This window comes from Bombina bombina, chromosome 6 (genome assembly GCF_027579735.1).
Source record: "Bombina bombina isolate aBomBom1 chromosome 6, aBomBom1.pri, whole genome shotgun sequence".
Taxonomy (NCBI): Eukaryota; Metazoa; Chordata; class Amphibia; order Anura; family Bombinatoridae; genus Bombina; species Bombina bombina.
Genome location: NC_069504.1, coordinates 502,400,431 through 502,427,218, shown reverse-complemented (window position 1 = coordinate 502,427,218; position 26,788 = coordinate 502,400,431). Strand labels below are relative to the sequence as shown.

At 42.6% G+C, this 26,788-nt stretch overlaps 1 protein-coding gene across 1 annotated transcript in view; it reads right to left on the bottom strand.

The window, feature by feature from the left end:
* Positions 1 to 26,788, bottom strand: part of CSNK1G1 (casein kinase 1 gamma 1) — a gene marked incomplete in the record, with an annotated part of 566,217 nt that overhangs the window by 321,059 nt on the left and 218,370 nt on the right. The window contains 1 exon segment of the mRNA XM_053717378.1: positions 5,517 to 5,586. Coding sequence (XP_053573353.1) covers positions 5,517 to 5,586 — 70 coding nt within the window.

The following is a 26,788-nucleotide window of genomic DNA, read 5'->3' as shown; positions in this document are numbered from 1 at the left end:
CTTGTTCCCCCCTGATGGTTGATGTACGCAACAGTTGTCATGTTGTCTGATTGAAACCGTATGAACTTGGCCCTCGCTAGCTGAGGCCAAGCCTTGAGAGCATTGAATATCGCTCTCAGTTCCAGAATATTTATCGGTAGAAGAGATTCTTCCCGAGACCAAAGACCCTGAGCTTTCAGGGATCCCCAGACCGCGCCCCAGCCCATCAGACTGGCGTCGGTCGTGACAATGACCCACTCTGGTCTGCGGAAGGTCATCCCTTGTGACAGGTTGTCCAGGGACAGCCACCAACGGAGTGAGTCTCTGGTCCTCTGATTTACTTGTATCTTCGGAGACAAGTCTGTATAGTCCCCATTCCACTGACTGAGCATGCACAGTTGTAATGGTCTTAGATGAATGCGCGCAAAAGGAACTATGTCCATTGCCGCTACCATCAAACCTATCACTTCCATGCACTGCGCTATGGAAGGAAGAGGAACGGAACGAAGTATCCGACAAGAGTCTAGAAGTTTTGTTTTTCTGGCTTCTGTCAGAAAAATCCTCATTTCTAAGGAGTCTATTATTGTTCCCAAGAAGGGAACCCTTGTTGACGGAGATAGAGAACTCTTTTCCACGTTCACTTTCCATCCGTGAGATCTGAGAAAGGCCAGGACAATGTCCGTGTGAGCCTTTGCTTGAGGAAGGGACGACGCTTGAATCAGAATGTCGTCCAAGTAAGGTACTACGGCAATGCCCCTTGGTCTTAGCACAGCTAGAAGGGACCCTAGTACCTTTGTGAAAATCCTTGGAGCAGTGGCTAATCCGAAAGGAAGCGCCACGAACTGGTAATGCTTGTCCAGGAATGCGAACCTTAGGAACCGATGGTGTTCCTTGTGGATAGGAATATGTAGATACGCATCCTTTAAATCCACCGTGGTCATGAATTGACCTTCCTGGATGGAAGGAAGAATTGTTCGAATGGTTTCCATCTTGAACGATGGAACCTTGAGAAACTTGTTTAAGATCTTGAGATCTAAGATTGGTCTGAACGTTCCCTCTTTTTTGGGAACTATGAACAGATTGGAGTAGAACCCCATCCCTTGTTCTCCTAATGGAACAGGATGAATCACTCCCATTTTTAACAGGTCTTCTACACAATGTAAGAATGCCTGTCTTTTTATGTGGTCTGAAGACAACTGAGACCTGTGGAACCTCCCCCTTGGGGGAAGCCCCTTGAACTCCAGAAAATAACCTTGGGAGACTATTTCTAGCGCCCAAGGATCCAGAACATCTCTTGCCCAAGCCTGAGCGAAGAGAGAGAGTCTGCCCCCCACCAGATCCAGTCCCGGATCGGGGGCCAACATTTCATGCTGTCTTGGTAGCAGTGGCAGGTTTCTTGGCCTGCTTTCCCTTGTTCCAGCCTTGCATTGGTCTCCAAGCTGGCTTGGCTTGAGAAGTATTACCCTCTTGCTTAGAGGACGTAGCACTTTGGGCTGGTCCGTTTCTACGAAAGGGACGAAAATTAGGTTTATTTTTGGCCTTGAAAGGCCGATCCTGAGGAAGGGCGTGGCCCTTACCCCCAGTGATATCAGAGATAATCTCTTTCAAGTCAGGGCCAAACAGCGTTTTCCCCTTGAAAGGAATGTTAAGTAGCTTGTTCTTGGAAGACGCATCAGCTGACCAAGATTTCAACCAAAGCGCTCTGCGCGCCACAATAGCAAACCCAGAATTCTTAGCCGCTAACCTAGCCAATTGCAAAGTGGCGTCTAAGGTGAAAGAATTAGCCAATTTGAGAGCATTGATTCTGTCCATAATCTCCTCATAAGGAGGAGAATCACTATCGACCGCCTTTACCAGCTCATCGAACCAGAAACACGCGGCTGTAGCGACAGGGACAATGCATGAAATTGGTTGTAGAAGGTAACCCTGCTGAACAAACATCTTTTTAAGTAAACCTTCTAATTTTTTATCCATAGGATCTTTGAAAGCACAACTATCTTCTATGGGTATAGTGGTGCGTTTGTTTAAGGTGGAAACCGCTCCCTCGACCTTGGGGACTGTCTGCCATAAGTCCTTTCTGGGGTCGACCATAGGAAACAATTTTTTAAATATGGGGGGAGGGACGAAAGGAATACCGGGCCTTTCCCATTCTTTATTTACAATGTCCGCCACCCGCTTGGGTATAGGAAAAGCTTCTGGGAGCCCCGGGACCTCTAGGAACTTGTCCATTTTACATAGTTTCTCTGGGATGACCAACTTGTCACAATCATCCAGAGTGGATAATACCTCCTTAAGCAGAATGCGGAGATGTTCCAACTTAAATTTAAACGTAATCACATCAGGTTCAGCTTGTTGAGAAATGTTCCCTGAATCAGTAATTTCTCCCTCAGACAAAACCTCCCTGGCCCCATCAGACTGGTTTAGGGGCCCTTCAGAGCCATTATTATCAGCGTCGTCATGCTCTTCAGTATCTAAAACAGAGCAGTCGCGCTTACGCTGATAAGTGTGCATTTTGGCTAAAATGTTTTTGACAGAATTATCCATTACAGCCGTTAATTGTTGCATAGTAAGGAGTATTGGTGCGCTAGATGTACTAGGGGCCTCCTGAGTGGGCAAGACTCGTGTAGACGAAGGAGGGAATGATGCAGTACCATGCTTACTCCCCTCACTTGAGGAATCATCTTGGGCATCATTGTCATTGTCACATAAATCACATTTATTTAAATGAGAAGGAACTCTGGCTTCCCCACATTCAGAACACAGTCTATCTGGTAGTTCAGACATGTTAAACAGGCATAAACTTGATAACAAAGTACAAAAAACGATTTAAAATAAAACCGTTACTGTCACTTTAAATTTTAAACTGAACACACTTTATTACTGCAATTGCGAAAATATATGAAGGAATTGTTCAAAATTCACCAAAATTTCACCACAGTGTCTTAAAGCCTTAAAAGTATTGCACACCAAATTTGGAAGCTTTAACCCTTAAAATAACGGAACCGGAGCCGTTTTTAACTTTAACCCCTTTACAGTCCCTGGTATCTGCTTTGCTGAGACCCAACCAAGCCCAAAGGGGAATACGATACCAAATGACGCCTTCAGAAAGTCTTTTCTATGTATCAGAGCTCCTCACACATGCGACTGCATGTCATGCCTCTCAAAAACAAGTGCGCAACACCGGCGCGAAAATGAGGCTCTGCCTATGATTTGGGAAAGCCCCTAAAGAATAAGGTGTCTAAAACAGTGCCTGCCGATATAATCTTATCAAAATACCCAGATTAAATGATTCCTCAAGGCTAAATATGTGTTAATAATGAATCGATTTAGCCCAGAAAAAGTCTACAGTCTTAATAAGCCCTTGTGAAGCCCTTATTTACTATCTTAATAAACATGGCTTACCGGATCCCATAGGGAAAATGACAGCTTCCAGCATTACATCGTCTTGTTAGAATGTGTCATACCTCAAGCAGCAAGAGACTGCTCACTGTTCCCCCAACTGAAGTTAATTGCTCTCAACAGTCCTGTGTGGAACAGCCATGGATTTTAGTAACGGTTGCTAAAATCATTTTCCTCATACAAACAGAAATCTTCATCTCTTTTCTGTTTCTGAGTAAATAGTACATACCAGCACTATTTTAAAATAACAAACTCTTGATTGAATAATAAAAACTACAGTTAAACACTAAAAAACTCTAAGCCATCTCCGTGGAGATGTTGCCTGTACAACGGCAAAGAGAATGACTGGGGTAGGCGGAGCCTAGGAGGGATCATGTGACCAGCTTTGCTGGGCTCTTTGCCATTTCCTGTTGGGGAAGAGAATATCCCACAAGTAAGGATGACGCCGTGGACCGGACACACCTATGTTGGAGAAATAAAGCCTAATAAAAACATTTTACCCTTTCTTTTTAAGAGAGTTTAAATGTTAGTCTCACACATGCTACAGTGCCTGCTTCATGCCCCAGTGTAACCCATACAACAGGATTATCTATGTCCCAATAAAAAAGCAGTCTTTTAATTTGTTACGTGCATGGTCTCCCTAACTGGAAGAAAAAACACTTACCTGTTCCACTTTTCAGCATGTAGACAGTTACAAGGTATGAGAAGACAGTTCTTTAGAGACCTTTGAAAAAGAAAGAACAGAGTAGCCAACTCTGGCTTTCTTAAAGGGACACTGAACCCAATTTTTTTCTTTTGTGATTCAGATAGAGCATGACATTTTAAGCAACTTTGTAATTTACTCCTATTATCAAATGTTCCTTATTCTCTTGGTATCTTTATTTGAAATGCAAGAATCTAAGCTTAGATGCCAGCCCATTTTTGGTGAGCAACCTAGGTTGTCCACCAATCAAAAACTGCTGTCCAGAGTTCTGAACCAAGAAAAAAAAGCTTAGATGCCTTCGTTTTTATATAAAGATAGCAAGAGAACGAAGAAACATTGATAATAGGAGTAAATTAGAAAGTTGCTTAAAATTGCATGCTCTATCTGAATCACGAAAGAAAATTTTTGGGTTCAGTGTCCCTTTAACTAGGGTAGGAAAACTCAGTAAGTACCTCTTTACAAGTTCCTAACTGCTTTAAAGCCACTACTACCCGACTGCAAGGAATGACGTGGGATACGGCTATACCCCAAAACTTGCTTGTAGATGAAATAAAAAAATTTCTTCAGACACCTAAACTTCACCTCCTCCATGCACCAAAGGCAAATAGAATGACTGGGGGTTATCGGTAAGGGAGTGATACTTAGCAGTTTCCTCCTCCTGCTGGCCAGGAGTGATACTCCCAACAGTAATTACTCAAGCCATGGACTCACCATATCTTAGGAAAGAAAAATACATAATATGTCAACGTTTGCCTATAGCTGCTTTTCTTAACCTATGTGGGCAGATTGGGAAAATAACAGGATACAGAGAAGCGACAACAAAAAGTAAAACAACAAGGTGGATCTACTGGAACTCTGTCTTCTGTTGAAATGTAATGCAGTCCCTTAGGGGCTCTAACCACTGAGTGAGGAAATTGCAGTTAAAGTAAGACTACCATATATTCAAGAAAACACAGCATTAGATTAACCTCATATGTCAGGTGCCTATAAAGGTATCGACCAATCCATTAGGTAGCCATCGCAGAGGTCATGGGTAATCAGACCCTTGTTGCAACAGCATGACATGAATCACACAAACTTTATCTGTGCAACTATTAACAATCCAAAACTGAAGTTGGTAGAAAGAGAATGGTGTCTAAATGTATGTGTAGAGATAGAAAACAACAAGTTTCTACCATGCTTCAAGAATTTTTTTCCCAACTGGTAAAGAGTATGTAATAAAAGAATAGAAAAAAAAAGTTCTGTAAAGTGATCAAATATTTTTGCCGAAATGGAAGGCAGCAAAGTGGAGTTTAATTATTTATTGAGCACAGCAAACAAGCTGTAAAGTGATCACCACAAGATTATGTGCCCCTCTGTTTTCCACAAGCTAGTTAACATCCTTTGTAAATTACAGATATAGATTACAGAAAAAAAAAAAACAATGGATCCATACCTGTACTGCCAAGTTGCTTGTAAAACCTATATTCCAAGTGAAGCTGTGGAGCACGAGATTTGATTGGTTCCTGAAAATTAGTAGAGAATAAGGTTATTGAAATGTAAAAGCAACCACACACACATTAATATCTGAACTAATTTAAGCATAAAATATTCACTCTTCTATATCATGCATATAGTTATTTTCACATTTAGCAAATCTAACGGACCATAACTGTCAGCTATGTAAATACTACTTTAATTTGTTCCTACATGTCACTACCATCAATAAGATACAATGTCTTTGTTAGACGAATTTTCTTATTTTAATGTTAGGGCTCAAAGATCCTTGTTTCTCTGAAGTAATAAAGGAAACGTTTAGTCCAAATTAAACTCATGATTCAGATAGAGCATGTAATTTTAAGCAGCTTTCTAATTTACTCTTTTTTGTTCTCTTGGTATCTTTATTGGAAAAGGCAAGAATGTAAGCATAGGAGCCGGCCTATTTTTAGTTCAGCACCTGGGTAGCAGTTTTTGATTGGTGTCTAAATGTAGCCACCAATCAGCAAGCGCTACCCAGGTGCTGAACCAAAAATGGGCCGGCTCCTAAGCTTACATTCAAATAAAGATGCCAAGTGAACGAAGAAAAATGTATAATAGGAGTAAAATAGAAAGTTTCTTAAAATTGCATGCTCTATTTGAATCATGGAAGTTTAATTTTGACTAGACTATTACTTTAATTACAGTAATCAAAATAAACTGAGAACTGGGTGTAAAATAGATTTTCACCCTAATAATTTTATATGCTTAGATATTTTATACCAACTCATTTTCTGTATTAACTGCAATGAAACAAAAAAAGACAAAATGTATTATTTTGTCAAAGTATAAAATCCTACATTTTGGTGTTTTCGTGATGTGAATTGATACTAAATGTGGGACAAATAAAAACATAAATTATGCTTACCTGATAATTTCCTTTTCTTCTAATGGAAAGGGTCCACTGCTGCATTCATTTATTTTGGGAAATAAGAACCTGGCCACCAGGAGGCGGCAAAGACAACTCAGTCAAAGGATTAAATACTCCTCCCACTCTCCTCATCCCCCAGTCATTCTGCCGAGGAAAAAGGAACAGAAGAAGAAATAGGGTGAAAGATGCCAGAAGAATATAAGGACGCCCCACATACAATTACGGGTGGGGAGCTGTGGACTCTTTCCATCTGAAGAAAAGGAAATTATCAGGTAAGCCTAATTTATGTTTTTCTTCTTAAATGGAAAAAAAATTGGGAAAAAAATACCCAAGCTATAGAGGACACTGAATGCCAAGACGGGAGTGTACAATAGGCGGCACATACTGAGGGCACCAGGCCTGAACCTCTACCCACTAAAAAACCCCGCTTTGTCTGAAGCCGTGAAAACTTTAAGAGGAAAAGCCCCAATGACACTGACTCGCAGTTAGTCCAGAAGCCAAACTAGAGACCGCAAACTGACTCGACTGAGCCAACAGTCCTCCAGGAGACACTGTCGCCCAACAAACGGTCCCACACCGCTCGTCTCCACAAATGGAGATACCAGCCGAAACCCCGAAGGGAACAAGGCAAAGGAGAACCATGGAAAACAGAAAGGTCTCCTCAAAAAAAAAAACACCTCTACGAGTGAGCCCAGCTCACAGAGACCCAAAGGGGCCCAAACAGGCAAAGGAGGCCACGCCTATACCAAGTGAAACCCGGGGTAAGACCAGGGAACAGAGACAGAACAGATGTCTCCCCAATATCCTGCAAGCACTGAATGCAACTGAAGAGGCAAAGTCCTCCCAGTGTCTGGCCATAGAATACCAAAGTATTAGACCATGAAAAAGTGTGTAATACACCCAGGTGAAAACAGAGTCCACAACAGAACGACACAGAGGGTACTTGTGAGGAAGAAGAAGCAGTCAAGCAAGGACAGCAAAAGCAACCCCCAGACAGAGGGCACGTTCCAGGCAACCTAAGTCGCCGGACCCACACACAGGTCCCTGAAAAGGGGAACACAAAACCTCAATTGAGGCTCCCCGAGAAGGAGAGTATACCCTCAGAACCCGAAGGAAGAGTAAACCCTCTCAAGCAATGGAGCAAGTTAAAAGGAAAATCTATACCCTAGCAGACTGAGCTAACAGGATAGACTCAACAAATCTCACATCCAGGAGGAGACTGCGACCCGAACGCAGTTCCTTAGACCACTCGGCCATCCTGACCTGCAGACCCACACTCACCTGGACCAACCCAGCCTCCGGGATCCAAGACAGGGAAACACAAAAATCCTGAAACAGGTAAACGAACGAGCGTAAGGATAGCACAGCCATCCCCACAGAGCACAAGTACAACCCGACTCTGAAAACAGACAACAAGGCCATAGACCTAAGGATCTATAAAACAAAGGCCCAATAAGTCTGCTTGGAGCCAGCAAGACTCCAGGGGGAATCAATCCCACCCTTCCGCCTCCCATCCAGGAGAAGCCCCAAGCAAGGACTCCATAGGGAGGAGAATATCCCCTAAAGAAAAAGAGATGATGCCGGAAGGGCAACAACTGTCCTCAAGCCCCGAAGTCACCGGCTAATGGGAAGAGAAATTCCCAACACAGATGTCCTAGAAAAGGACCCCCCTACAAGTAGTTTGCCAAGCAGAGGCACAGTCAACCCATTCAGGGCAACGTCAACACTGGCAAGCTGACCAGGAGAATGCAACCCTAAGGCGCACCAGAAATTGGACATCCAGCGCCAGCAGCTGGGAATGAACCAACCACACTTGAGGCTGAAGCCACACGGCTAACCACCAGAGGACATGGGCCACTCTGTGGCAAAGAGTAAAAAATACTCCAAAAACCTGGCCAACCATGACCAGGTTAGGTAGATGGAGCAAGGACATAGCCCAAATTCCCACTACCGTGGAACACCCCGACCAGTCATGAGATGCAAGATTCCAAAACCACCCAAGACTGGGTCAGTAAAAAGGCCAAGCAAAGCTTCAGCAACCAGAAATCTCAGGGAGAAAAACAGGTCCTAATAGTTCAGGCAAAACTAACTCTAGAACTAAACACCCCAATCAGCCATAAAGCACACACAAGGGTATGGATGCAAATCCAGATAATCCGGACAGCGAGAAGAACTCGAAAGCTCCGACCAAAGGAAGGAACCACCCCTAGCTAAAGTCCAACGCTCCAAGGAGCAAGGCTAGAAGTAGTATGAAGAAATGGAACGGAATGTAGCCACGCCCGAACACAAGGTGAACCGTACAGTCCAAACAAGCACGCCCAACCAAAAGGCTGCGTCACTTCCAAAGGCCTCAATGTTACAACCACAAGCCCAGTAAACATCGCACATAAGCAGGTTGAATCACATAAACATGATTATAACCCCCCTCACGAGATATTAACCCTCGATTCCAAGATACTAAAAGAGACCCACTGAGACCCTTATGTATAAGTTAGACCCGCAAGGTGGAAGCCTCTCGGGAAACATTCACATTACAGTACATTGCAAATAAAGTAAAATGAAACGATCTTACCGGAATCTACGCCGTGGAACATGAACACGGCCCTTCAAGTGTGACGGATAGCAGCATCGCCTCCGCCATAGACTTGAGGAAAGAAAGCTTCGAAGTTTGACAACGCCGATTGCTTGAGGAGCTGTTAATATGAGTCGGGATGGTTTCCAGGAAGAAATGCCCTGCATCTCCGGACTCTAACTTTCATCCAAGCCCTCACTGAGAGACTGACCCATGCAGAAGAGTACTACCCTCCATAAGAGACAAAAACAAAAATTAAAAATTCTGACACTTCTCTGCCATCCTCCTGGGATGAAAGGCAAAGAATGACTGGGGGATGAGGGGAGTGGGAGGAGTATTTAAGCCTTTGGCTGGGTTGTCTTTGCCTCCTCCTGATGGCCAGGTTCTTATTTCCCAAAAGTAATAAATGCAGCTGTGGACTCCATTTAAGAAGAAAATATGTTTCAAATATTTAGGAAATTATTACCCTTGTGCTGCTGTTTGCCATGTACGCCACAGAAAATGAAAATGTTTCCCCATAATATAGCGTTTCTGCAAACTAAACACTGTAAGGGGCTTGTGGACTCAACACCATGAAAAATTAATTTATCAGGCAAACATAAAATAAAATTATATTTTCTTTCATAAAGGTGGTTAGAGTCCACGATCCATTACTCCTGGTAGAATTTAGAAAAAGCATGTAAAACCCACGCTATCCAATGTCCCCAATAAAACAGAAACCCTACCAGGATCCTTTTAGGGAAAGAGCAAATCTCTTATAATGCAACCCCCCCCCCCCCCCCGATAGCTTCCTAAAGGGCCAGAGATAATGCGGCGACAGCCCCTATAAAATCTGCATCAAGCTAAATTCCGGTTAGCGTGGTCTTACCCCCCTCCTTCCGCTGACCGAATATGAGGAGACCTAAGCTCAGTGACAGAAGTCACTCCTATGTCGGGGCAGCGTGCAGGAATAGGGCAGCGTGCAGGAATAGGGCAGCGTGCAGGAATAGGGCAGCGTGCAGGAATAGGGCAGCGTGCAGGAATAGGGCAGCGTGCAGGAATAGGGCAGCGTGCAGGAATAGGGCAGCGTGCAGGAATAGGGCAGCGTGCAGGAATAGGGCAGCGTGCAGGAATAGGGCAGAGTGCAGGAATAGGGCAGAGTGCAGGAATAGGGCAGAGTGCAGGAAGAATAGAGCGGAGCGTGCCGAATGCACCTTGCGGTGGGAAGGAGAAAACTCCTCACCATGTAGGCCGTTCTAGTATTGGTGCCTCTCCCAAAATAAATAGCCTGATAGAGAGGTTGCAAGATCGGAGGGATAATCTCCACTTGCGATGGAGGCACAAAGTGACCGGAAGAAAGCGCAGAGTAGCGCTGCAGAGAACAATCTCAGGGCGCTATGTCCAGAAAAACACACACACACACACACACTAAAGGAGCTGAGTAAAAACAATGTTAGACAATAACGGAACACCCCACTCCTATCTAGAAAAAGCCCTAGCCATAATGTTAGTAAGAGACAAAATATTCTCTGAGCACCTAATAAAGGTAGGGCTTCCCCTGGACATACTAACAGCAACTAGCCTGTATGTAGTTAATAATTTAAAAAGTCCACAGCTGCATTCATTAATTTTGGGAAATACAGAACCTTGCCACCAAGAGGAGGCAAAGACACCCCAGCCAAAGGCTCAAATACCTCCCCCACTTCCCTCATCCCCCAGTCATTCTGCCAAGGGAACAAGGAACAGTAGGAGAAATATCGTGAAAAGGTGCCAGAAGAATAAAAAAAATACAGCCGCCTCATACATAAAACGCGGGCGGGAGCTGTGGACTCTTCCCTTCAGAAGAAAATGAAATTATCAGGTAAGCATAATTTATGTTTTTCTTCTTAAAAGGGAAGAGTCCACAGCTGCATTCATTACTTTTGGGAAAACAATACCCAAGCTAGAGGACACCTAGTGCAACAACGGGTGGGTACAAAAGGCGGCCCCTTCCAAAGGCACCACAGCCTGATACTCAACACCCTAAAAAATAGACGACACGGGTGAAAACCCGAAGCCCAGTTAACTGCACATTAGTTACACCGCTGGCAAAGCCGAACTAAACCACTCAGTCCCAGAGTCAATCAAGCCCAAACAACCTCTGGAGGAGTCAGTCCCGTGGATCACTACTCCCATGAAGGTACCCGGCCATGACAAGGACCGCTATCTGCCCCCAAAAGGGAGAACATATTCTCACGAAAGATCCAAAGGATCATTCCACTCTGCAGAACATAGAACAACCCATGGTTGTCATACAATAGCAACGTCCAGGGAGACAAACTCCCTAGAAGCACAAGGACCGAAGAAAAAGATACATACACAGGGAAATATGTCCAAAAAGGACTTGAGGAACACCCTCATATCCCTGACCCTGTACCATACCCAAAGGTACTCCAGGAAAAACATGAGCTCCCCGTTGCCTCATATTAGATCTAGATCCGAGAGCTAGACAGCAGAGACAGCAGAAAAAGGATAACTATCCCAGCAGCTAGGAAAGAGTTCTCCAAAAAGAACACCTATTGTCTGAACAGGAACTCCCAATGACCAGCTTCCAGGTAGAAAGCTGACTCACTGTTGCTAAATCCAAACACCGAAAAGGATTTCAAAGCTTGCTAACACCCAGTCCAAGTGCAATAGCTGAAGCTGGATTCAACTGCAAACCTTCCAAGGGCTCACAGCCCTCCGAATATCGAGCTCCAAGGAGCGTCCCCTCCCAGCACTGAACGTCAGTGGAAAGGACGACGACATCCAAGACCTCCCACAAAAGGAGAGAACCGACTCTAAAGACCCTAACAGAGCATCAAGGAAAATTGGTCAACTATCTGCCCCCAGAAAGGCGGCCATCCGTAACCGATTTTGTCTCTTCGCTGACAAGCCCTAAGGCTAGAGTTGCAACGAGGACAGAAAAACACCCAAACGTCGAGACCATAGTCAGAACAAGGGTAATGGAAAAGACAACAGCCAGATATCTTTGAAGGATCTACCTTCCAAAATCTTCAGAAGGCAGGAAACCCCTGAACATCAACTCTTAGAGTAACAACTCTGAGCAGAGAAAAAACATGCCCGCGCATCCAGACCATATGATCCACCCAAAGCAGGAAGGAAGGAAACTCCACCACCGCAATAAAACGCTTAGTCAGCATCCGGAGGAACCTCGAGTGAAAATGTGAATCATTAATCACTCGGCATACCAGACCACATAGGTCACACACATCTCCCAACTTTAAAGAATGGAACAACGGTCCTGAGTCCCCGGGGACCTGAAGAACCATGATGTCTGCAAAAACATATCCGTATCCCAGACGAGAAGCCCGATCAACCAACCTAGATTGGCACTAATAACTCTCCGTACGGAGGGGTTGTATTTAAACAACAGGCCTCATACTTCGGTAGGATCCGAGCCCGGAGTCCATAGAATAGGCGAAAAGACATTTCAGAATCCAGCAAGATTATCAGCACCACAAGGGTGACATGAACCCTGGTAAAAAACAAAAAAGTATACGACCAGTACCTGCCTGGCATAAGGACACTCTAGAACTGCCCAAGGTCCAAGAAAATTTGTCCCGAAGGATCGATAAATGAACTAGAAAACCCATAATTCCAAGGAAGTGCCCACGCAACCTAAATCGCAAGTATCAATTCCAGAGAAGAACGTTCATAAAAACGAAAATCTAACAGACATGAGCTTAAGAAAAAAACAAATTAAACACATCCATCCGGATCAAAATAAAATGAAGGCAGCACACCCATCGGGTGAACGCCCAAGGTGAATGACAACGACATCGGGACCAGCCAATTAATAACCCCATTCACCCAAACTCAGAACTGGAACAAAAAAGACAAAGAAAAATAAAAACGGTGACGTTAAGGAGATTGGCTTCATCCCCAAACATCATATCCATTTTGCCATCCAGCTTCTAAGGCCTCGGATCCTCCAACATTGCCACGAAGACGAGGCAGCATATAACGGAAGGCAAAATCATCCCTCGCCGGACCTATTGAAGACCCTGGCCCTGAGATAGGGGCCCCTGAAGTCTCAGGGGCCAACGCATCCCCAGAAGGCTTAACTGAATCGGGCGATCCCACGCTCGATGGGCTCTGATTAACGGAACACAGACAGTATCTTTGAAATACTTCACTTGGGAGATATAAATGATTCAGCACCATAGAAATTGCCATACAGAACCTTGCCGTAACCTCTGGAGGAAACAAGCCACCCCCCTCCGGAGAGGGAGTAAAAGCCATAGGGACACCTGTTGGCGTAGCCGGGAAATGGACTGGGGCACTCGCTTCACGGGGCATGGAAACCTCGGAGGCGGATGGCTCAATGCACTCTAAGCTCCCTGCTTCGGGAAAAGAGAGTACTCTAGAACAGCAATCTGAACATAACTGATGGGCATTGATTACCCGGGCCATTTCATATTCATCATAAAACACAAACTCCGTATCGGAGGCATCCGTGTCACGCATATCAGAATACTCTATAATCTTGGGATTACAAAAATGACAACAAAAAAACAACTGGAACCCTTTAACAACCCCAATGGCTGGGGCACTCACCCCTTCCTGTGAACCAGACAATCAACAAGCAAGACTCTCTCGGTCGCTCACAGTCAGCATACGAAGTGAAAAACAACACAACCACACCCATCACGAGGTGCATTGTGCCAGTCACGAAAAGGGTGCGAAATCTGGAAAGATCGCGTCATTAAAAGAAGACAGTTATGTTCCGTAAAGGCCATGAGCCTAAGTATAGCTACACAATTGCAAACAGAATCATAGATCAAACATGATTAAAAGTCCCCACTGTTCAATAACCCCCCTCAGGAGATATTAACCCACAATTCCTTATTAAGATAAAAGGAGTCCGACAGGGACCCTACCTTGTTTCGTTAACATTACATTCACATATCGAAATAAAATGAAACGATTTTACCAGAATCTATGCCATGGAACAGAAACACGGCCCATCAAGTGTGACAGATAGTAGCCTTGCTTCTGACATGGGCTTGAGTGAAGAAAGGTAGGCAGCTAAACTTGTCAACGCTGATTACCAAGGAGCTGTTAATATGAGTCGGGATGGGTTCGCAGGAACTCCCTGCATCTCCGGACTCTAACTTTCATCCATGCTCTCACTGAGAGGCTGATAGGATTACTTAAAACTCCAGTCCCATTGCGCAGAGTACTACCCTCCATAAGAGACTAACTCAAACTTCGGACACTTCTCTGCCAACCTCCTCTGACGAAAGTCAAAGAATGACTGGTGGATAAGGGAAGTGGGGGAGGTATTTAAGCCTTTCGCTGGGGTGTCTTTGCCTCCTCCTGGTGGCCAGGTTCTGTATTTCCCAAAAGTAATGAATACAGAAAAAATGCAGAAAAAAACAGAATTTATGCTTACCTGATAAATTACTTTCTCTTGCGGTGTATCCAGTCCACGGATTCATCCTTTCCTTGTGGGATATTCTCATTCCCTACAGGAAGTGGCAAAGAGAGCACACAGCAGAGCTGTCCATATAGCTCCCCCTCTAGCTCCACCCCCCAGTCATTCGACCGGAGGTTAGGAAGAAAAAGGAGAAACCATAGGGTGCAGTGGTGACTGTAGTTTAAACAAAAAAATCTACCTGACTTAATAGCCAGGGCAGGCCGTGGACTGGGTAGACCGCAAGAGAAAGTAATTTATCAGGTAAGCATAAATTCTGTTTTCTCTTGCAAGGTGTATCCAGTCCACGGATTCATCCTTTACTTGTGGGATACCAATACCAAAGCTTTAGGACACGGATGAAGGGAGGGAACAAGACAGGTACCTTAAACGGAAGGCACCACTGCTCGCAAAACCTTTCTCCCAAAAATAGCCTCCGAAGAAGCAAAAGTATCAAATTTGTAAAATTTGGCAAAAGTATGCAGTGAATACCAAGTCGCTGCCTTACAAATCTGTTCAACAGAAGCCTCATTTTTGAAAGCCAACGTGGAAGCCACTGCTCTGGTAGAATGAGCAGTAATTCTTTCAGGAGGCTGCTGGCCAGCAGTCTCATAGGCCAAACGGATGATGCTTTTCAGCCAAAAGGAAAGAGGTAGCAGTCGCTTTCTGACCTCTCCTCTTACCAGAATAGATAACAAACAAGGAAGATGTTTGTCTGAAATCCTTAGTTGCTTGTAAATAGAACTTTAAAGCACGAACTACATCAAGATTGTGTAAAAGACGTTGCTTCTTCGAAGATGGATTAGGACACAGAGAAGGAACAACTATTTCCTGGTTAATATTCTTGTTAGAAACAACATTAGGAAGAAAACCAGGCTTGGTACGCAAAACTACCTTATCTGGGTGAATCACACTGTAAGGCAGATAATTCTGAAACTCTTCGAGCAGAAGAGATAGCTACCAAAAACAAAACTTTCCAAGATAACAACTTAATGTCTATGGAATGTAAAGGTTCAAACGGAACCCCTTGAAGAACTGAAAGAACTAGATTCAAACTCCATGGCGGAGCCACAGGTTTATAGACAGGCTTGATTCTGACTAAAGCCTGAGCAAACGCTTGAACGTCTGGTACTTCTGCCAGACGCTTGTGTAACAGGATAGACAAAGCAGATATTTGTCCTTTTAAGGAACTAGCTGACAATCCTTTCTCCAATCCTTCTTGGAGAAAAGACAATATCCTGGGAATCCTAATCTTACTCCATGAGTAACCCTTGGATTCACACCAACAAAGATATTTCCGCCATATCTTATGGTAGATTTAGCCTGAATCAGAGTATCTAAAAGTGACTCAGAGAACCCACGCTTTGATAGAATTAAGCGTTCAATCTCCAAGCAGTCAGACGTAGAGAAACTAAATTTGGATGCTTGAACGAACCCTGTATTAGGAGATCCAGCCTCATTGGCAGTGTCCATGGTGGGACAGATGACATGTCCACTAGGTTTGCATACCAAGTCCTGTGTGGCCACGCAGGTGCTATCAGAATCATCGAAGCCTTCTCCTGCTTGATTCTGGTGACCAGGGAGGAGAGGAAACGGTGGAAAAACATAAGCCAGATTGAAGGACCAAGGCGCTGCTAGAGCATCTGTCAATATCGCCTTGGGGTCCCGGGACCTGGACCCGAAGAGAGGAAGTTTGGCGTTCTGACGGGACACCATCAGATCCAATTCTGGAATGCCCCATAGCTGAGTCAGCTGAGCAAATACCTCCGGCTGGAGTTCCCACTCCCCCGGGTGAAAATTCTGACAACTTAGAAAATCCGCCTCCCAGTTGTCTACTCCTGGGATGTGAATTGCTGAGAGATGGCAGGAGTGGTCCTCCACCCACCTGATTATTTTGGTTACTTCCGTCATCGTTAGGGAACACTTTGTTCCCCCCTGATGATTGACGTAAGCTACAGTCGTGATGTTGTCCGACTGAAATCTGATGAATTTGGCTGCAGCTAGTTGAGGCCATGCCTGAAGAGCGTTGAATATCGCCCTCAGTTCTAGAATGTTTATCGGCAGAAGCGTTTCTTCCCGAGACCATAAGCCTAACAGACTGGCGTCGGTCGTTACAATGACCCACTCTGGCCTGCGGAAACATATTCCCTGAGACAGGTGGTCCTGAGACAACTACCAGAGAAGAGAATCTCTGGTCTCCTGGTCCAACTGAATTTGAGGAGACAAATCTGCAGAATCCCCATTCCACTGTTTGAGCATGCATAGTTGCAGTGGTCTGAGGTGTATCCGAGCAAAAGGGACTATGTCCATTGCCGCTACCATTAATCTGATTGTCTCCATGCACTGAGCCACAGATGGCCGGGGAATGGAATGAAGAACTCGGCAAGTAGTTAAGTTTTCTAATTTTCTTACCTCCGTCAGAAATATTTTCATTTCTACCGAGTCTATTAGAGTCCCTAGGAAGGGAACCCTTGTGAGAGGGGAAAGAGAACTCTTTTTGATGTTCACCTTCCACCCGTGAGACCTCAGAAAGGCCAACACAATCTCCATGTGAGACTTGGCTCTTTAGAAAGACGGCGCCTGAATTAAAATGTCGTCTAGGTAAGGCGCCACTGCTATGCCCCACGGTCTTAGTACCGCCAGAAGGGACCCTAGCACCTTTGTGAAAATTCTGGGCGCAGTGGCTAAGCCAAAAGGAAGAGCCACAAACTGGTAATGCTTGTCCAGAAAGGCGAACCTGAGAAACTGGTGATGATCTTTGTGGATAGGAATATGTAGGTATGCATCCTTTAGATCCACGGTAGTCATATATTGACCTTCCTGGATCATTGGTAAGATTGTCCGAATGGTCTCCATTTTGAATGATGGGACTCTGAGGAATCTGTTTAGAATTTTTAGATCCAGGATGGGTCTGAAAGTTCCCTCTTTTTTGGAAACCACAAACAGGTTTGAGTAAAAACCCAGCCCTTGTTCCACGATTGGAACTGGTTGGATCACTCCCATTGTATGTAGATCTTCTACACAGCGTAAAAACGCCTCTTTCTTTGTCTGATCTGTAGCCAAACGAGAAATGTGGAACCTCCCCCTTGGAGGAGAACCCTTGAATTCTAGAAGATATACCTGGGCTACAATATCTAACGCCCAAGGATCGTGTACATCTCTTGCCCAGGCCTGAGCGAAGAGAGAGAGTCTGCCCCCTACTAGATCTGGTCCTGGATCGGGGGCTACCCCTTCATGCTGTCTTGGTGGCAGCTGCAGGCTTTTTGGCCTGTTTCCCCTTATTCCAGCCCTGGTAAGGTTTCCAAGTTGCCTTGGGCTGTGAAGCGTTACCCTCTTGCTTTGCAGCCGGAGAGGATGAAGCGGGGCCGTTCCTGAAATTACGAAAGGAACGAAAATTAGCTTTGTTCTTTGTCTTAAAGGACTTGTCCTGAGGGAGAGCATGGCCTTTTCCCCCGGTGATTTCTGAAATAATCTCTTTCAATTCATGCCCGAAGAGGGTCTTTCCTTTGAAAGGGATGTTCAAAAGCTTGGATTTAGACGACACATCGGTAGACCAGGACTTTAGCCATAGCGCCCTGCGCGCCAAAATGGTGAAACCTGAATTTTTTGCCGCTAACTTAGCTACTTGGAAAGCGGCATCAGTGATAAAAGAATTAGCTAGCTTTAGAGCCTTAATTCTATCCATAATTTCCTCATATGAGGTCTCCGTCTGGAGCGAGTCTTCCAGCGCCTCAAACCAGAAAGCGGCTGCAGTAGTTACAGGAATAATGCAGGCAATAGGCTGGAGAAGAAAACCTTGTTGAACAAAAATTTTCTTAAGTAAACCCTCTAACTTTTTAACCATAGGATCTTTGAAAGCACAACTGTCTTCAATTGGTATGGTTGTGCGTTTAGCAAGCGAAGAAACATCCCCCTCCACCTTAGGGACCGTCTGCCACGAGTCCCGCACAGGGTCAGATATGGGGAACATTTTCTTAAAAACAGGAGGGGGAACAAAGGGAACACCTGGTCTATCCCACTCCCTAGTAACGATATCCGCAATCCTCTTAGGGACCGGAAACGCATCCGTGTAAACAGGGACCACTAGGTACTTGTCCATTTTACACAATTTCTCTGGGATCACCAAAGGGTCGCAGTCATCCAGAGAAGCTAATACCTCCCTAAGCAAAACGCGGAGGTGTTCTAGTTTAAATTTAAAAGCCAATGTATCTGAATCTGTCTGAGGAGGAACCCTTCCTGAATCAGAGACTTCTCCCTCAGACATCAAATCCCTCGCTCCTACTTCAGAGCGTTGTGAGGGTATATCGGATACGGCTACCAAAGCGTCAGAATGCTCATAATCTGTTCTTAAAACTGAGCTATCACGCTTTGCAGGTAACACGGGCAGTTTAGATAAGAAGGCTGTAAGAGAATTATCCATGACTGCCGCTAAGTCTTGTAATGTAAAAGGGTTCTAACACCACATTCACTTTACCCTCCTGAGAGAGACCCTAGTGCTTAGAGCCGGCAAAGAGAATGACTGGGGGGTGGAGCTAGAGGGGGAGCTATATGGACAGCTCTGCTGTGTGCTCTCTTTGCCACTTCCTGTAGGGAATGAGAATATCCCACAAGTAAAGGATGAATCCGTGGACTGGATACACCTTGCAAGAGAAATAAACTTACTTGCTGCAGGTCTCGTCACAGCATTTAGATCCTTCACAAAGAAGCTGCCAGAATAAGTAAACATATAGTAGTACCCCATGGCCAACAGGAAGAGGCTAAGGAACTTCCCTGCGACCCCAGGTCTGCTTAGTCCAAAACTCAAACTATTTATACTAAGCATTAGAAGGACTGCAGAGTACTCCCCTACACTCTCTTCTAGGAACAATCCATAGAGGGTTTGCTTTGAAGAGCATCACTGTTCTCTGCCTACCTCCTAAACGAGGTAAATAACTACTGGGAGGGAAGTAGGAGTGATAGTTAAATGCTCTGGGGAGGTGTCATTGACTCCTCCTGCTAGCCATGTGATGTAATTCCCATATGTTAGAATAGATTTTCGTGGACTCTCACTACCATTAGAAAGAAAAAGCTGATAACTCAAACTCTCTTAGATGAAAATATTGCTAACAAGAAAAGCAATTTCCACGATATGAGTTTGATATTAATTGAATGCATTGGTTCAAAGGGAGGACCTTACAGAACAGAAAGAACTGAATACAAATTCCAGAGCGGAGAAATAGGTCTCACAACTAGACTAATTCTTGGACAAAAGTGTGAAAGTCAGGAAGTTTAGGTAACTTTTTTGTGAAAGAACAGATAAAGCAGACATTTGACGTTTCTTCTTTCAGCAGAAGACAGCATTGATGGGACCTAAAGAATCCAAGATAATTATTGGTCACCTCGCCTCCTGAAGAAACCAAACTCTTAGTGTAGTTGTGAGCAAACTATTTTTAATCCCTGACTCATAGAAAAGAGACTCTTGATTAATGAGATAGACAATTCTTAATTATCCAACCATGTCTGCAAAAAAAAAAGTAGAATGTTGGTATGAAATACAGCTGATGGAGCCTGAACCAATTTGTTGTCCATGTATAGAGCCAATTAACTAAATGAGTATTTTATTACAGACAGGAGAGTTCCTAGAACCCAGAAATCTTTGCAGATTGTGACAGGCCTTCTGAAAAAAAAAAAAAAAGAAACCGACACCCCTACCAGAAAAGAACCTAGACTGGGGCTATACCTTAATGCTGATTTGGAAGAGGAGGAAGGCTCATAAAATATTTGTTCTTTTTCCAACTGCATTCAGTTTCCAGGAAAATAAAGGTCATTGTAAAGAGGTTGAAGATGATTTAATCCAAGATGGACAAATTTAAAAAAAAAAAAAAGAAAAGAAAAAGAAAAAAGGATATTTTCTTTATTTTTCCTTTAGACCCCTTGCCCTGAAGGAGAAAAGTTAATTTCGCTCCAGACACAATGAGAATGATAAAGTCAAGATTGGGACCAAATAAATTATTCATTCTTAGGACACAATGTTTGCTGACAATTACTTAAATCATAAAGCCCTTCTGGTCAGCATTGCTAAAGTCATATTATTAGCATAAAAGACCAAAGGTTACAAATTTCATGTCTGGTTCCTGAAAGTTGTACTATTATTCGGCTAAAGTAAAATAGCACCGTCAACCATTTGAAAAGTTTCCCAAAGTAAAGCTCTACATTTGAAGTCAGTAAAGGAAACATCATATTAAATTTAGAAGATGGATTAAAAGAGAAGACCATGCTTGGTTCACTGTCTGAAAATTATTTAAATAAGAGCTTCAGGAACAGGGAGAAAAAAAATAGACTTTTTAAAACTCAAAACCAGTTTGGGAGGTTTTTCCCTTAAAAGATTTAGGGTCTTGGTACACAAAAAAATTCTAAGCAAAGAACAAAGATGCTCAAGCTCAAACATGAAAGTGGTAGACTGTGTCGTGATCAGTAAAAAAAAATCCTGATCATCAAACTCACCTTCAGAACACAACCTGAGATATCCGAGTCTGAAAACTATGAAAGCATATTAAGGTGTTCTGATCTCTGATGATGCAGAAGAACTTTATAATGTAACTTTCAGATATAACTTTTGTGCATAATTGGATACGGCATAGCCACTACAAATACAGAGTGCACAAACCTTTAAATCCAGGAGCAAAATCTGAAGCACTCCCTTGTATTGACTAAACAGAGGGAGGACAGATTCCTTTAGAGGCAAGAGCAGCATTAGACTGTTAGAATACCAAATGCAATCCATTCAGGAATTGCAAAGTTTAACTGGTAATCCTGCAAAATAGAAAAACAATTTATGCTTATCTGATAAATTCCTTTATTTCATGGTGGTGAGTGTCTATAAGCCTTGGCATGTGTGAATGAATTCCTTAAGAGGAGGCAAAGAAACTCCAAACACCAAGGCTTTTGAACCCTCCCACCTCTCTGCTTGGCTATACGATAATCTGAGAAATACAGAGAAGTAGTAACAGAAAGGGCAGGGACCACTAGGAGGAGAAAGATTCACAAACTCAAAGAACCCAATAAAACCCTTCCCACCTCTATGTTAACTAGTCTGATGTATAGCCAAGCAAAGAAAAAAACAGAACAAAGAAAGGGGCGGGGGCGGAAGGAAGTGCAAAAAAATTAGAAAATATAAAAATAAAAAAACACCACCAGAAAAAAACAGGATGGGGTCTTCTTTACTCTTCTTATTGCTCTATTTAATAAAAAAAAAAAAAAAAAACATGACAAAATCAAACTGAAACTACTGATTCAAGGACTTTCCTACCACAAGCTGCTTCAGAAAAAGCAAACACATCAAACACATAGAATTTAGCAAAAGAATGCAGAGAAGACCAGGTAGCCACATCCAACAACATCCAAAATATGGAGAAGCCTCTCGCCGGAATACTTTGGTATAGGATAAAAAGGAAAGAACAACAATCTCATGATTAATATTTTATGGAGATACCCTCATAGGCAAGAAACCAAACTTAGTCTCCAACACTGCCTTATCTACATGAAAAAGATAAGGCAGATCACAAGAAAAAGCAAACAATTCAGAAACCTTTGTGGCAGAACTAAAAATTGCAAAATCTTCCAAGATAAAAGCAAAATATCCACCTAAAGCATAAGCTCAAAAAGGAGGAACTTTTGGCTTAAAAGGACAGTCTTCAATAGAATTGTTATTGTTTTAAAGATAGATAATCCCCTTATTACCCATTCCCCAGTTTTGCATAACCAACAGTTATATTAATATACTTATTACCTCTGACAGCCCCCTGATCACATGACTTATCTATTAACTTGCATTTAGTACTGTGTTGTGCTAAATCATAAATAACTCCTTTGGTGTGAACACAATGTTATCTATATGGCCCACATGAACTAGCAGTCTCCTGTTGTGAAAAGCAAATAAAGCATTCGATTAAAAGGCAGTCTTATAGTGGCTTACAAACAGGCAGAAATTTAGAGGTTTAAATGTTATAAAGCATATTAATATCAATGTTGGTTGTGCAAAGCTGGGGAATAGTAAAGGCATTATCTATGTTTTTAAGAAATACAAATTTTAGTGTAGACTGTCCCTTTAAGAACAGACAATCTTGACTAAACCATGAACAAAACACAAAATATCAGGAAGATTAGCTCTCGTCTCGTGAAAAAAAAAAAAAAATGAAAGAGCAGAAAACTGACCATTCAAGGAACTAGCGGAAAAAGCCTAATCCAAACCATCATGAAGAAACTGCAAAAACCTAGGAATTCTAAAAGAATTCCAGGACAAACCATGTTCCACACACCAGGAAATCAATGCTTTTCAGACCTTATGATAAAGCCTTCTAATTACAAACTCACAAGCCTGAATCAAAGTATCAACAAAAGAATAAAAAAAACCTCTCTCCTAAGAACTAGCTGTTCCATTCCTCTTCCATCAAGCTTAGAGGTTTGAGATCCTGAAGAAAAAAAAAAACAGACCTTGAGACAAAAGGTCCTGGCACAAAGCAAAAGGCCATGGAGGACAACTGGACATTATTATTATTATACGTTATTTGTAGAGCGCCAACAGGTTCCGCAGTGCTAAAGAAATAGGTCTAATATGCAAGGTGACAGTTATGAGAGACAAAGGGATAGAGGGCCATGCCAAGAGTTTCACTGTTGTAAATAATCTCTCATGAAAGTGATCTACAAAGTAGCTAGGCTTGTAGGTTTACATGCTAAGGGGGTTCAAGGGCATAACTAAAGGAGGAGAGGGACTAAGATAGGAAAATGTCAGTGTATATTATATGCACCCCTAAACAGTCTTCGAGGAGCGCTTGAAAGTTTGGAAACTAGGGGAGAGTTGTGTGGAGTGAGGCAGAGAGTTCCACAAAATAGGGGCCAGTCTGGAGAAGTCTTGTAGACAGGAATGTGAGGAGGGAACAAGAGAGGAGGAGAGAGGAGAGGAGGTCATGAGCAAAGCGCTGGGAACGGGAGGGCGAGTATCTGGAGACAAGATCGGAGATATAGGGTGGAGCAGTGTTAGTGAGAGCTTTAAAAGTTAAAAGTCAGGATTTTATGTTTAATACTGAAGGTTAGAGGTAGTCAGTGAAGGGACTGGCAGAGAGGTGCAGCAGTTAAGGAGCAACGAGTAAGGAAGATCAGCCTGGCTGAGGCATTTATTACAAATTGTAAGGGAGATAGACAGCAGCTAGGGAGGCCGGAGATGGAGTTGCAATAGTCAAGGCTGGAAATTATTAGAGAGTGGATTAAGGTCTTAGTTTTGTCTTGTGTGAGGAAGTGGTGAATTTTGAAGATGATTTTAAGGTGCAGGCCCCACGAATTGGCCAAAGAATGGATGTGGGGAGTGAAAGAGTCAAGTAAGACCACAAGACATTGGGCATGTAGGGTTGGGGTAATGATGTTATCAACAGTTAGAGAAAGTTGGGGGGTAGGGATGTTGGAAGAAGTTTTTGAGAGATTTAGCTTAAGGTAGTGAAAAGACATTCAGTATGAAAGACAGTAAGTGACACAAATAAGTTAGGGGATAGGTCTGGTGCAGAGATGTAGATTTGGGTATCCTCAGCATACAAATGGTATTGAAACCCATGGGGGACTGTATTAAGGAACCTAGGGATGGCGTATAAATTAAGAGAAGGGGACCAAAGACAGAGCCTTGTGGTACTGCAACAGAAAGGGATAAAGGCTCAGAGGATTTGCCAGAGAAGGTAAGACTAATGGTCTGGTTAGACAGGTAAGAGAAGAGACACAGATGCCGAAAGAAAGATCGGATGGTTTGGAGCAAGAGAGTGTGGTCAACCGTGTCAAAGGCTGCAGACAGATCAAGAAGGATTAACAAAGAAAAGTGGCCTTTAGATTTTGCTGTAGTTAGGTCATTAGCAATCTTAATGATTGCAGTTTCTGTGGAGTGTTGTGGGCGAAATCCAGATTGCAATGGATCAAGGCAGGAGTTTAATGTGAGGAAATGTGTATATACAAAACTTTCCAGAAGTTTTGAAGCGAGGGGGAGTAGGGAAATAGTACGGTAGTTAGATGGGGATAAAGGTGACCACCAAGTGAAAGAAAGTTGTGCATTGGGATTTAAGAATATCAGTTGTGATATTCGAGTCTAATCCTTGCACCATTGGTGTAACATGCAAAGTTGTAGAGGTCTCATATGAAAAAAAGCAAAGGGGGTCGTGTCCGATGCTGCAATCATGAGAGCTAAAACTTCCATACACATGGCCACTGAAGGGAATGATAGGGATTGATAGTCATGGACACAATCTATCTGGAAACCTAAAAAAGGTGACCCTTGTCTGAGGAATCAAGAAACACTTTGGTAAATTGATCCTCCAACCAAGTCTTTGAAGAAACAACAATATTTTCTGCTAAATGAAAAGATTGAGCTAGTACCAAGATATCATCCAAAAGAGGAAAAACCACAATACCATGCTCTCTGATTACAGATAGAAGGGCACAGAGAACCTTTGAGAATATTCTCGGAGCTGTTGCTAGGCCAAAAGAAAGAGCGATAAATTGGTAATGTTTCTAGAAAAGAGAATCTCAAAAATCGATAATGATCTGGGTGGATTGGGATGTGAAGGTAAGCATCCTGTAAATATATTGTGGACATAAAGTGACCTTGCTGAACAAAGGGCAATCTTTTACCCAACTTACTGTAACAGCAGTAGCCTCCCCTAAAAAAGAAGCATACAACACACAAAAATTAAATGCACCTTGCATTAGAGAGGGGCTTACCTTCTTTTCAAGGAGAAATCTCTTGCCTCTCTGTATAGCAGCCGATTGCCACAGAAATGGCAATCATTTAACATCACTTAAGCAATTTTAATAAGCAATTGAGGTAAGTGAAGTCAAATTAAGGGTCTCACAGCAATGTGGCTATCAGGTAATTACCATGGAAACAGTAGCGCATAAGCATATAGATCACCACCACAGGGGGGGGGGGGTGGGAAATATAACCACTTATTTGAAAGGTCCTATATGTCCATAAACATCAAGGTGGTAGGTGACTGTCATAAAAGACATACCTTGCCCTGGTTTTATTTATGGGTTCATGCAACATGAATGAGGTCCTTACTTCTAATCCCTAAAGAACTAGATAAAAAGAGCTAATTTGAAAGAGTTTATGCTGGTATACAAATAAATGAAAAAACTGTGACAGTGTAAAAAATACATTACATTTTGAGAAATGGTATGGGGTGATTTTTGGTGCAAGTGTTTTTTTGTTTGGCGGTTTGTTTGTTTTTTTTGTTTTGTTTTTTTAAACTATTCAGAATTTGGACAAGGGTAAAAACATTCATATTTTGTCAAATGGGTTAAGTTACCTACCTGTGAAAACAGAATGTTATCAAGTTTTTAAATGTGCAATTTTTATTGTTCAATATTTTTTAACCTCATTTTCGGCATAAATTGCAACATGTTGCAAAGTGATTAATGTAATACATTCTAATAATTTCCAATTAATAATTTGCATTGAACAACCTTGGTATAGAATTCAAATTTAATGTTTTGGGAAGGTGAACTAATAAGTAATGTTAAAATATAAAAATATTAAAAATTCAGCTATGCTCATTCTGCTTTTTACCATGTATGTTACAGAAAATTACAAAATTATTTTATTTATTTATTTATATTCCTACAACCCCCCCCCCCTCCTAAAAATGAGCTACTGCAAAGTATTTAAAAAGATAATTAAAAGAAATAGTATGATTTGTATGGATATCTCACAGAAAATGCAATGAATCTGATGGTTAAATGAAATAAGTGCACACTACAAAAAGAAACTATTTAGTACACACGTTTGAAAGAGCTTAAAGGGTTAAGGCAATTATGGGAGAATTAAGCTTAATAACAGTTTGAAAAAAAAGTGTACATTACTGGATGCAGGCGTAAAGCTTAAAGGGACATGAAACCCCAAATTTTTCTTTCATTATTTAGAACATTCAATTCTAAAAAACTTTCCAGTTAAATTCTATTATCAAATGTGCTTCATTCTCTTGGTATCATTTGTTGAAGGAGCAGGTTTCTAACTGAACACATGGGTGAGCCGATGACAATCAGTATATATTTGCAGCCACCACTTAGCTGCTCCTGAGCTTTCCTAGATAAACCTTTGAGCAAAGGATATCAAGAGAAGGAAGCAAATGAAATAATTGAAGTAAATTGGAAAGTTGTTTAAAATTGTAAGCTCTGTCTAAATCATGATTGCCTAATTTTAACTTTCCTGTCCCTTTAAGATTGCATGTCTCTGTGATTTAGAATGACCTCTACAGACTGACATCTGAACCAGGAAACCATACTTTATAAACATGTTGA